Consider the following 13,460-nt stretch of genomic DNA (forward strand, 5'->3'; position numbering starts at 1 on the left):
AGTATCTTGTAGCTAGTAGCCAAAAAAATGCAAATGTATGAATCTACTAATTAATTTCTACTAATAGCCAGTACACTGAGAGGCCGTCTGAAGTTATATTTCACTGATTTACAATATTCCTTCCGTAACTGGTGGAGCGTTTGTTTGTTATGCATAAATCCAGCCTGTGTTCATGCGCGAGTGTGTTGTGTGGCCGGGCTGTCAGTAGTCTGATCTGGAATAATAGGAAGTAATGAACTGTTTGAGTCTTTGCCTTCTCCCTCCCCAAAGGCTTTTTTTTTTCAGCACCAGCTGTTCATTAGGCAAAATATGCAAACAAGGTCCTCCACCCTGCCCCCAGCCCTCCGTCAGACCTCGCTAATCAAACACAGAGAGAGACGCTACGCAGAGCACTCGCAATCCAGACAAATCAAAGATAGCGAGTACGGTGAGCTCTCAAAGATCTCCAGATGTGGCACATCACATACTTGCTCAGATTGTATTGCTCAGAGATTGCTCTTTCATGGCTCGGGAGGCTAGAAACCACTTTCACACCAACCGAACGAATCAAATTATGACCTCAAATAGTCTGTTTTCAGTTTTGCTCTTACATAAATTTCTCCAAGAGTTCCTTGGGAGAGATAATAAATGAGACAATTGCTGACATTGGAACAAGCATAGAGCTGTAAAATTAATACAGATAGCATATAGTTTGGTCTTGGGAGACTTTGATTAAAAATGTTTGAGTATCTTCAATCCAAGCACAATGCGAGACATTGTTGAGATCTGTTCCCATTAATGTCTAGAAAAAAACAATTTCTAATTTTTTAACAATTGTCTAATTTGTGTTTTTTCTTTCTTACAGTTGACTTGTCAGGAGCTGGATTCGAACTCGCATTGTTGAGCAGAGCATGTGTCACGGCACTAGGTCACGGCTATGAAAAGTAACAGATATCAATTCTTGAACTTTGCTCTTATCCTTAGATGATCTCTCCATATCCCTGTCATATTTATCATATCATTAATCACCAACAATACAATTCACTTCTGTTTCAAAACGGTTTGGAATAGTTCTGCAGTTCACGAGTCCCAGTGTTTGAGCTGTCACTACAGTTGGAGATCACTTTGTTGAGCAGGAGATGGAGGAGGGAAAACATAGAATTAAAAATTAAACTCATGCCTTACTGACAGGCAGACAGAAGCATATTTATTTATAAGCAGTTTAAACATCTTCTGGAAGTGTGTGTGCATGTGCTGGAGCCGGAGACAGAATTAAAGGTCCATGTGTGCAGAAAACTTCAGCTGAGCCTGAGGCGTCCGTCCAGCGCTGTTCCTCAGAGATGACTGAGGTAAATCATACATATCTTCTGCTGCTTTTCCCTCCTCGTCCGTCTCTCTCTGTGTCTCTCATCCCTTCTTCACCACGATGACTCGTGCATGCTTAACCAACCATTTTATTTATTCGTTCACCACGCACTTGATAAGAAGTGTACAATTGATTATTCTGGCCACATTAGTTTATATCTAAGCGTAATCTATTTTTAATGGAGTGGCTGGGGCAGTCGATAGCACTTTAAAGGATGTTGATCCACACTGGCAAAAAGGCTTGATGAGATCTACGGGGAGGAATGGAGACTGGAGCGGACACTCACCTGTTGCCCCGTCACCAGGAGGATGGAGCCCTCTTTGGCGTGCATCACCTGCCGGAAAACGTGGTCCAGGATGAGGAGTTCACTCCAACAGTTCTGGAGAAGCTTCATTTGGTCGTCAACCTGAGGAGAGACCAACAAATGTGTAAGAATGCGTAGATACTTTTTAACCTTCAGCTAGAAGTAGTAATTTGGGTAAATTACAACCTTTTCAAGTAGGTGTACGTTCAACACACTTCAAAGATTTGAAGTTAACTATTTCACAGATGAGGCTTAAGCATAATCTCAGACTAAAATGCATGTTTGAGCTGGTTTAACTGAATGCAACTTGCACTGACATTTCTTAAAAAATATGTTTAAAGTGCCATTGTTTTGTCTCAAGATGAACACCTGTTTTGTTTGTCCAATGCACATTTATAAAAGCTACTTAAATGTCCTAACTGAACTAAGGCCTGGTCCCTGTCTGTAAAACCGGGCCTTAAAATGCTAAATACTTGGCGGATTTAAACCTTTTTGTGTAAATCGTGTTTGTCCTGTAGCAATTGTCCTAATCTGAATACATATTTTAGCATATTTAAAGTTAGTGAATAAAAATGTACCCTATAACCTGCTCCCAGTCACATACTGAACCCTAATCAAAGCATTTTTTTGAGAGGGAAAAAGTCCTGAAACAACTTCCCTATTCGGCTGATGTCATCAAGCCATCTTATTGTTTAACTCCGCCCCAACAACCATGTCATAAAGAAACTTTTCATAATCTCAGTTGTTAAAATTTCTCATTTAATATTGGAAATATGCCACCTTATAGGTTGCAAATGCCGTTTCACATTGTTTTTAAGTCACAAACGTTGTTGTTCAGTCAGACGAAGTGTCCATTTGTCATTTGAGTGTTATTTCAAACTTTGACTCTTGTGTCTCGCCATTTGTAATTCGGACAACCAGTGTGAAATCAATATTGGTCTTTAGGTCGCAAGAGGTCATTCTCATGTGAACTTCACCGAATGTCACAGTTTTCTGTTAATTAATCTGTTTGTCGAGCGATACGGCTTCATTTATCCCTCATGATTAAGTAGCATGTTCAGTGTAGCACAGTTAGGAGCACGTACGTCGAGATGCTCTCGGATGGGAAGAGAACAGCTCCAACAACGCATTCATTGTCACCCTGCTTGGTTCTCATGGCCCCCTCGGTCAATTATTAAACACAGAGGTGAAAAGAGCTCTTTGAGTCCGATGTTGGCAAGAATGAGGAAAAGCACTGAAAATGAGTCCCTGTCCGACTATTCTTTAAACTGCTATGTTTCTGTGCAGACATTCGAAGAACTACATATGAAACGGTTTTGATTCCCAAATCACCCATGAAAAATGAAAATACAGAAATGTATTGAAACTTAACAAATATGAAGTCCTGTGAGGACAGCGAGTCAGCTAAGGACGTGAAAATAATACTTGCGGCTTCTCAAGGCGATAAGCGATAACGTGAATGAAATGCCTCTACTGCTTTGGGAGACTCCATCGATATCTGTTTTGGATTGTTTTGACTGCTCGTGATTCTTGTTTGTGCTGCTCTCATAGTCATAACAATGCTGCAAAATCAATCTAAAGAATGTATTTCCAAATCTGGCAAAGCAAAAGCCTCAGAAAAGCAATAAAATCTCTTCTTATTTGGCATCACTGCCCTTATATCAACTGATTTACTGTAGAGTCAATACTATATGACCTAATTTCTACTATAAATTCTCCAGGTTCAAATACTAGGACTGATTTTTAAGCCCAAGTAGCCAATATATGCATTTGAATTTGTTAACACATCTCATGTATCTGCCAGCAAGTCAAACGTGCCCGTTCTACAAAGAAACCTGTCATTTGGTCTTTTTTTTTTTTTTTGACAGGCGTTCTCATCAAAGGCCTTGTCGCCACATGAGCCTCTTTTGCCTGGCGCATTTGGGTCATCAAACAGAGACGAGTCAAAGCAGGGGAAGACACAGCAGACTGGGGCCACTGCCAGACACACGTCAGATGGACAGAGAAGGCATCTCTGACCTTTTAAAGTACGTCTGACACCGCTGTTTCCATGTCAACTCGCTTCCCTTTGCACTGTCACAGATATGTGTAACTCGGCTCTGATGTGCACTTACAACAGGCAAGCTATGTCCTTTAACACTGGAGCTAGTGACTTTGTAGGTTTAATATACAATGGCTATCAAATGTTAAAGTTTTTCTTTAATTATTATTTTTTAAATCTAATGCTGAATTGAATGAAACAAATTAATAGAGGTCGACCGGTAAATCGGTTTTGCCGATTAATCGGCACCGATAACCGATTGTTAAAGTTATAGTTTATTGGTAAAATTCACAATCGTTTTTTACTAAAAATGTACACAGTTGCATCTTAAATACGAACAAAGGTTTGTGTTTATTAGGCCTCTTTCATGAAACACGAGCAGAACAAATTTCTGTGTAAATGTGTAAAAATATTGTAACACAATATACAAAACCTACCAAATACGTATAAAAATTTGCGTTCATTGCACCTCATTCATGAAACATGAGCATAAAGAATTTATTTGTAAACGGTTTGTAAAATAACTTTTGTTATTTTTTTATTAACACGATTCCTAATCGAATTTGACAATTTACGGAATTTTTTTTTTTAGAGCAATTCACACAGAAAATAGCACCTTTGTTGTTACAATATACAATTGCTATCAAATACGTACAAAGTTTGCATTCATGGGCTTAATTTTGTGTAAATTATTCGTAAAACTACTTTTAATATTTGTATTATTGAAACTATTTCTGAATTGAATTTGTCCGTTTATAAAAGGAGGTGTTTTACAAACATTTTTCAAAGAAAATAGCATTTTTATTGTTTAAATATACAGTATCTATCAAACAATTAAGACATTTTAGGTTTATTATTCATGAAACAATGTTTTTTTGTCTTGTTTTACTTAAGTTTAATGAATGAGGCCTATTGTGTTTTAAAATCATAATATGTATATCACCAAAAACACCAGCAACATTGGCGAAATATGCTGTACTTCAATGTCGTAAAGCTTTTGTGATTAGTATTTTTTTCCCCCACCATGGATCCCGGGAATAAACTCAATACTCACGGCAAACTCACAGATTGTAAATTCAGCTGTATAATCATGAAATGCTAAAAATAAGATTGCAATCGGTTGTTAATGTTTATCTAGATGAGCAGGTCGTGTAAGGTGCTGGAAAAATACCTGGAGGTCAGCCAAAGAAAAACACACTTATTGATTTCAGTCTAGAGGCATTAAATTAGGAATCTCAGACAGCTTTTGTTCAACTGACTGAATAAGCAGCGATTAAACATCAAATCTGTTGACCTACACTGAAATCTCACAATTCACAAATTCTTCTTGCATGCTCCAGATACAAAAGGTGTGCTCATCTAAAACACCTAAAACTCCGATTTTTATTGCGTTTATTCATGTGCTGCACTTCCAATTTTTCAAAATCAGAGCTTTTACTTTTCTCTTATGATAAAAAATTCATATCCTCCAAGAAACCAATTTAATTCCTTTACGGTCATTCAGGCATTGCTAGATCAATGTGGCGATCAATTGCTGAACCCCCCCCGCAGTGGTCCTAAAGAAGATCCTTAGACCCTCAACGGCATTACGGAAATTTCCAAATGAATGTAAAGTGATTATGTGCAAAGAATTCCAGCCTTTTTTTCTTTTTTTTAATGTAAATGATGTGCAAATATGTCTCGTTGCATATCCAAAGTAATATTTATTCATCACTGCCTGAAAGGGTTGACCGGTGATAATAGAATAGAGTCCAAATTGCCAATATGAGCTTTTTTTTCTTTATCCCACATGGTTTTGGTAGAGTGCCACAAGCATTGTTAAGGCACGAGTAACGAGCTTACGCAGCTGGAACTGCTTTTAATAAGTATTTTTTTGTTGTTTTTGAAGTGCCCTAATGAACAGATTAATAGAATCTCCTTGAGTGCCCATTAATGAACAGAATGAGACAAATGATTTATTTACAACTAAAGGCAGGCTGCAAGTACGCGGCCCACAATCACATTTGCATAAATACGAGGATGGGAGAAAAAAAAAAGATGAGGAGGTAAAAGGAAAATAAATCCCATCTGAAATCTTTTGACCTCTTGGATGTGGATCAGTGTGGCTAGTCGGGAAACTACAGGTGAGGTTTGAAGTGAACTTCAATGGTGCCGTCAGGCAGTGAGCTTTGAGTCGTCGTCTGTGGACATCTGTTCATACGCTTGTACGCACACTTCATCTCTGTCAGGCTGGCAAATATTAGTTGATGTTGGATGTTTCCCTTCTGTTGGTGAATTTTTACAGTATTTCATAGTTAAAGCAGTTTATATAAGAAACAAAATAGATCATTATTTTCTGAAGCGTTTTAGGTTGTTGTTAATGGTCTAAGGCTTAGCCTTAGTATAAATGGGTTGTTGTGCCATCTCCCAGAAATGAGTTTTTGCAGGGTGGGATGTCTAAGTCGGTCACATGGATTCGCCACGTTGACCAACAGAAAGCTGCTTGGTTTGAAACTGACTTCTGTGTGAGCTGTGCTTCATAGATACGCTCTTGACAATGGACAATTTATGCATTTTTGCATACGCACCTTAGTCCTGCTCCAAGAGGGCTCCAACCCCAATTACACACCCCTGAACCAGCTAATCAAGCTCTTACTAGGCATACTAGAAACTTCCAGGCAGGTCTTTTGAGGCAAGTTGGCCCGCGATGACCAAGTTTGGACATCCTTGTACTATCGCATCTGTCCACAACAATCCACACAGTTGAAGGTATCATTCATGTCCGTAGCCCAAAAGGTACGTGCCTAAGTTTAATTCCAACAAATTCCCTAATCTCTTTATCAACATTAACAGTATTTGGAAACCTATAAAAATACAGTTAATCTCATGGGAGATAATCTAAGTTTCCCCGAATCCACAGAGGAAGTGTAAACAATTTGTACTGAGGTGTCACATTCTGGCTTCCTCTTTAGCCGTCCCGTGGGAGCTGATCTGACGTGCTTTGGATGCTTGAGACCGAAGGGGCCTGGTTTGGTTTATTTGGGCTCACTTTTCCCTGATCTTGTGGAAATCTCCCAGCTTGTTTGTCATGGCAGGGCCTCTGTTTGCTCTCTTGCTCTCTCGCTGCCATGCGGTCTGATAAGCATGCTGGGACTTTGAGCAGGTGGCCACCAGACGCTGCGGCCGCATTGCTTCATACCCGTGCTCCTCTGAGGGAGCTGCCTGGCATCTCGCTCTCTCTCTCCGGACTTATTTTAGAGTCCGACGTTGCTTCATATGGGATAGAGCTCAATGAAAGAGCATTGCAGGAGTTTTTAAGACACAGTTTACCTAAAATCGTACTCACACTGTATGACTGATTGAGGAACACAAAAGATGTTTTGAAAAGCAGCTCTTTTCCATAAAATTAAAGCATATCGTCAACAAGGGACTTAAAAAAAGCTTTAATAGTCCAAAAAATCCCAAGTTTCTGAATAAAAAATGTATTTTCGGTATGTTCCTTACAAGAAAATCTATCGTATGACTTGTAATATAGTGCTATAGCTGTCTGGACCACTTTTTTGGACCCTGGCCAAACAATGCTTTCATTATGGACAACAGCATTCTTCAAAATGTCTTTTTTTGTGTTCAACAGAAGAAAGAAAATCTTACGGGCTTTGAATGACACGAGGGTAAACTGAATAGATATATGAATACAAAATGGCTAATCGCAGTGGTTTTCAAACATGTAGGCTAATTTATACCCGCAACATTATTAAAATGTGCTCCAAATGTTTAGATGTTTTGCGTGTGGTGTGTTACCGCAGTATAAGAAAGGCTGGACGCAGAAACCGACTCTCAGCAATGCCAACTATCCATGCTGTAATCTTGTCCCAGTGATGTTGAGTCCATGGGACGCATAGATTATGTAGGCTTTCACTGTATGCCTGACAGCAATGTAAATTGAGATATCTTCGGGAAAACATTTGCATTCCTCGTAGAAGCTATATTTGAGAAGACCTCGTGGTATTCTTACTCTGAGTGTCTCTGTGAGGGGGGATAAACAGATGCTCATAATTCATGTGTTAGTGTGCAGGTGAGCAGGTTTGGGACTCGTCCAAGGCTAGCAAGTGGACAGCGAGCAACTCGACGGAGTGACTGGCTGATGATAGGGTTGGAGGAGGGGTGTTTTGATCGATCGCGACGAGGAATAGAGATTGATCAGTTCCCACGGTGACCGCATTAACACTCTCCCGAGTGTGACTCCTGACCTGTGAAACACCCAGAGTTTGATCACAGCCCCACAATAAAAACAACACACGTCGGCATTCAGCAGGGTTTAGTGGGACATCAAACATCACAGGACATCACCGAGATGAATGGGACTATAAATGCTTCTTCTAATTAGTGCTTAACCGATATCGGCTTTGCAGTGGACGAAATATATATTTATACAGGTGTATACTAGGCACTACTATTGCTGGGATTTAAAAAACAATAAGGGAAAAAGAAATAAATCGACACCTGCTGTGCTGTGTTCAGCTGCCAGCAGTCACATTCAACTTCAAGGACACTTGGTGTGTATCTTTTCAGAATGAAACTGAATCAGGTTCTTACAATCTGGTCTTCATCAATATAAAGCAATCCGCCACATACTTGGCTAGAGCACTGTAGTAATTGATAAAGAACTGCAAAGTGCATATTTAAAGTACATACTGGTTTTTCTGTTACCTTTAGACGCTATGATTAAAGACTAATTAATTTGATAAATTCATGAGCAGTAAACTGGCAGCCTTTCATTAATGAAGTGATATTCAATAAAACTCTCGTCTTTTTGTGGTCTGCATGCTTTGCAAAACTCTAATAAGTCTCTTGAGCAACAGCACAATCCAGAGAGAATGAAAGGATGAAATTAGGTTATGAGAACGAACGAAAACAAAAAAAACTTTTTTTCAAACCTTAGGCCATTTATCAGTACACTTTAAGTCCACCTGTGCAGTTGTTTCAAATAATTCACCAAGTGAATAAAAAGTCTCTTCCAATGGATCCGAAGGCTTAAAGCTAAGAAGCTATCAACTAATTATCAAAAAAACACAGCAGCCCTGATCAATTATTCAGCTGAACATTAGACTCCTAATATACATGCAGTCATGGGAGGCTCTCTGAAGTACCACACACTACGCTACTTTACCCCAACCCCCCCCTTTCACGAGTCAGTGAGAAAATAATGCTCTCCAAATCCACAATGAGTTGTGCACGCCACGTCGAGCCGGAATCGATCGAGCTTCTCAATCTGCACGCTGCGCGCACACACATATTCACACACGGTGTCTCGCGTTTAGAATGATCGCCGTATTTTTATTTGATTTTATTTCCCCCCGTGCCGTATTTTCCCCTCAATTCTGCGATTTATGGGTGTCTTTATTGGCGACGGCTGTCAATATTTATGGCTTTTGTGTGACACGCTGACAGACAACAGGAAATGACTCTTGATTGGCTCTGTTGGGAAATGGGTCCAGGTAGGCCGGGGCTCCTGTATTATTTAGCTGGGAGATGCAGTCGCCTACCAGAGTGGCTTTATGCGTCGGTCTGTTCTCGTACTAACGCATCACCATTAGTAACCGCCTCCACATCATCTGCTCTTATTGAGGCAGAAACCAAGAGTTGATCTTTCAATGTATACTGACATTCAGGCATTTCGTTCATTTTACGCCCTATTTCGAAATAGTTATGTATCAATGCATTTCATTTGCATGCAATTGTTAAGTAAGTCATAAGTGGTATTGTTCTGATGTTTATATTTATTTATTTTATATATCACGGAGGCCCTAAATGGACAAGGAGAAGTAAAAAAATATGAGATGGGAGGAAAAATTATTGGTCGATGCTTTTTGCGTTCGCTTACAAAATGTTTTCATCCCCCCCGAGAAACTTTGCGTGCACCTGATAAGTACAGAAACGTTTTGCGAGCGAACGCAAAGTTTTTTGGGGCGAATTAATTTTTTTTTCAAGTGAATGCAAAAAGATAGTGTGACAGTGTTTAGGCCTACATATAATAGATAATTGTATTTATTCTCTTTTTAAAGGTCCCGTTCTTCGTGATCCCATGTTTCAAACTTTAGTTAGTGTGTAATGTTGTTGTTAGAGTATAAATAATATCTGTAAAATTATAAAGCTCAAAGTTCAATGCCAAGCGAGATATTTTATTTAACAGAAGTTGACTACATCGAACGGCCCGTTTGGACTACATCCCACTACTTCCTTCTTTAATGACGTCAGTAGAACAGTTTTTTGACTAACCTCCGCCCACAGGAATGCTCCCTCAACTCTACCGAAATTCGTTTATGTACTTGCGCACTTCTTATAACTTACTGTGTTTACTCAGCTCTTACGGTGATTTTCTGAAGTAAAACTGACGCTTCATATTTTGTGTGATGTACAATAAACTTTATTAAACTCATCAGTATATGTTTGATCATCATTCAGACAGCAGACTTGTAGGCTATTAATAAATAATGGATACATACAAGCAGATGACAAATATGTTATAATAACCGTAATTAAACTACAAAACTATACCTGTTTCATCTCTATACAGAACTCTGACTCTGTAGGCATTATTGTCCGACTCGAACTGAACGCCGTTACTGAGAGTTTCTGATATTATCATCATTCTGTGAGATGAAATTGTCCTGAGAGACTGAGCGCAAACTCATGAAGCTCCGCCCCCTGTGTCGTCCAGCAGCAGCTTATTTGCATTTAAAGGGCACACACTAAAACAGCGCGTTTTTCTGAGCCCCAAAAAATGACAATTTAAACATGCTGTAAAAAATGATCTGTTGGGTATTTTGAGCTGAAACTTCACATACACACTCTGGGGACATCAGAGACTTATTTTACATCTTGTGAAAAGGGTCATTATACGGGACCTTTAATATATAATGAATTTTGATTTACAGTATATATATATATACTACCTTAAATTTTGAAGTTCTATCAACTTGGATGTGTAAGTCATTTCAACTTAAATTACATTAAAATGACTTAAAAAATAAGTTGAATCTTGTATAACTTATTAAAAAAGTTTAAAATTGTTTAACTTATTTTGATGAGTTAAAGCAATGTAAAAACAAAAAACATATGTTGTCATTACTTATTGATCATATATTTTTTACAGTATATATATATATATATAACTTATATAACTTATTTTTAAGAACTTATTTTCTTTTGCCATTTTTCCATAGCAAATATAGCCTTTTTATTTCAAATCATAGAATTATTATGACTTGATTTTGAGCCAAAACTTTGTAATGTGTGACATATATGGATAACACCAGATGGGTCTCATGCCAAAATGTCTCACGCTTGCAGCTGCAGACCACCCTCCTTTATTGAGCCTTGCAAACAGGTATAGAAAGAATTCAAATGCCTGCTCACTCAATCTGACAGAAGCATTACTGTCTTAACTATTACGTCCCTATAGTGCGATTTGCCATTTTTGGCATTGCACCATTGTAATGCAATGCTCAGTTTTAAAACTGCTGTCAACACGTCGGTTACTTGACTGTTCGCCTGGTGCGAATTTGAAAGTTTTTCCTCTCCCGTAGTTCAGAAATCGTGAAACCTTCCTTTCATCTTCATCAGGGGATCAGGATAAAGAAAGAATGTAATTACGAAAACTATTCAGCAAGTTACGCTCATTGATGTAATGTGTTTGGAAACGTTTAAAAGTGCCAGCTGGTGCCAATGTCTCCGACTGAACCTACATTGTGAGGCAGAAATAAAAGATATAAGTCGGTTTAATGAACAGGTGGCTTTGTCTTTCTCTTGACGACTTGGTGAACATTTCTTCTCGACTGCGTATAACGTTCTCCAGCTGAATTGCACATGCCATTCATCAGAGGCAAATCCATTCACACAGTGCAGTTAAATATAAGTGTAAGCCTAGCCCGCGCGCTCCCTGTGTTTCTGACCGCAGTCCTTATCTATTGTCTTTGGGACCTTCCAGCGTGTCCGGAATAGACAGCTGTAAATAAGAAGCAAAAATAGATGTCGTAGACAACTGCTGACAGAGTAAGGCTGAGAGCAGACACTAGAAACCTCACGCCTGCATGCGCTGATTACGACAAGTTAATTAAACACTGAAGGACGGGACAACGGCAGATCTGGCCGAATTCAACAAATGCTCTTTTGTAGTGTGCATGTAAAAGTTTACACGTTCAGTTGGCGCTTGCGTTTTATGGATTCGTTTCGAACCCATTACGTAAAACAGGTGCAAAATTACAGCTGCTGTGCAAATTACATTTACAAGTGTGAGATATACATGGCTGAAGAGAATAATTATAGAGGGGAAAAGGCTAAACCATGAGTGACATTTGGACAGTTTCACGTCATGAACTTTAATTGAATGAGTTACATGAGCATAGCATTAAAACTACAAGAAAACTCAACAACAACAAAAAATCATGAAAATTAAGAAAATATTTTGTTTTATTTATATTTTGAGAACATATATATATATTTTTTTTACTTTATATATATATATAAAATATTATATATTATATATATAATGTAATATATTATACATATTATATAGATGTGTATATATATATATATATATATATATGCGCTATTTAAAGCAAAACAAACATATATACATTTATTTTATTTTTATACATATATATGCGCTATATAAAGCAAAACAAACATATATACATTTAATTTTTTTATTTTATATATATATATAAAATATTATATATTATATATAATGTAGTATATTATACATATATAGATGTGTATATATATGCACTATTTAAAGCAAAACACAAACATATGTACATTTATTTTATTTTTTATTATATATAAATATATATATATATATAAAATAACATTTATAAATTATATATATATATATAAAAAAAAAATATATATATATATATATATATATATATATATATATAATAACATTTATACATTTTATATATATATATATATATATGGGTGGGTGTGTGTATGTATTTGTTTTTACCTTGTATGCATTTACATCTACAGGATTAAGACTAAGCAATGTAATAGTATCATATAGTAAAATAAAAAAATACAATTTAAAGCAATATTTTATATAATAAAATTAAATATATATTTATTAAATATATGCTTTTTTTATGGTTGTTTTATGGCATTTCCAACTACTGTACAATGATAAATAGAGATAAATCGAAGCATGTTTTAAAGAAACATCTCATGAATGCTGATCTCGTGCCATTTAAAAGCAAGGCTGATATTAAGATGCTATTTTGATATAAAGCAACTATGAGGGCAAATGCGCAGCCGTTTTTACTTTTCGACTAGTACATAAGGGGTGAAAATGTTGATTGAGTTGATTTGTTAGCTTAAATCAGCCTCTTCGGAGCAGTTTGTCTTCTGTCGGCTCGGTCTGATTGGGGTGTTTTGGGGCTTCACTCTACATCCTGGTTTTAACAAGCATCCAGTGCAGCCAATAAAAAAGGCTTTTACCTTAATCGCCACAAGATAATATCAAACATTTGTCCCTTTCTGGAGTGCAAAGTGCTTACAAATACCAAAGCCACTCTGAAGATAAAGAAAAGTAAACATATTTCTATATTTCTCCTTTTTTTCCCCATTTCAGAGCTCAGCAGAAGGAATGGAAGCAGCGGTACGAGTCCATCAGCTCCTGGGCAGGACCTAGAAGTTCATGACAGGCTTTTATCCTTCATCAAAGCAACAAGTGGATGAACAGACTCTTCTCCGACCGCTCCAAACCCTTCCCAGGAGTCTCCCACAGGCCC

The 13,460-nt window shown here is 37.6% G+C and overlaps 1 protein-coding gene across 1 annotated transcript in view; it reads right to left on the minus strand.

Moving 5' to 3' along the window:
- Positions 1 to 13,460, minus strand: part of nr5a2 (nuclear receptor subfamily 5, group A, member 2) — a 55,082-nt gene that overhangs the window by 21,171 nt on the left and 20,451 nt on the right. The window contains exon 5 of the mRNA XM_081384151.1: positions 1,632 to 1,751. Within this exon, the coding sequence (XP_081240277.1) occupies positions 1,632 to 1,751 (120 nt within the window). The remainder of the gene's footprint in view (positions 1 to 1,631; positions 1,752 to 13,460) is intronic.

Source organism: Scardinius erythrophthalmus (assembly GCF_964197995.2).
Source record: "Scardinius erythrophthalmus genome assembly, chromosome: 14".
NCBI lineage: Eukaryota > Metazoa > Chordata > Actinopteri > Cypriniformes > Leuciscidae > Scardinius > Scardinius erythrophthalmus.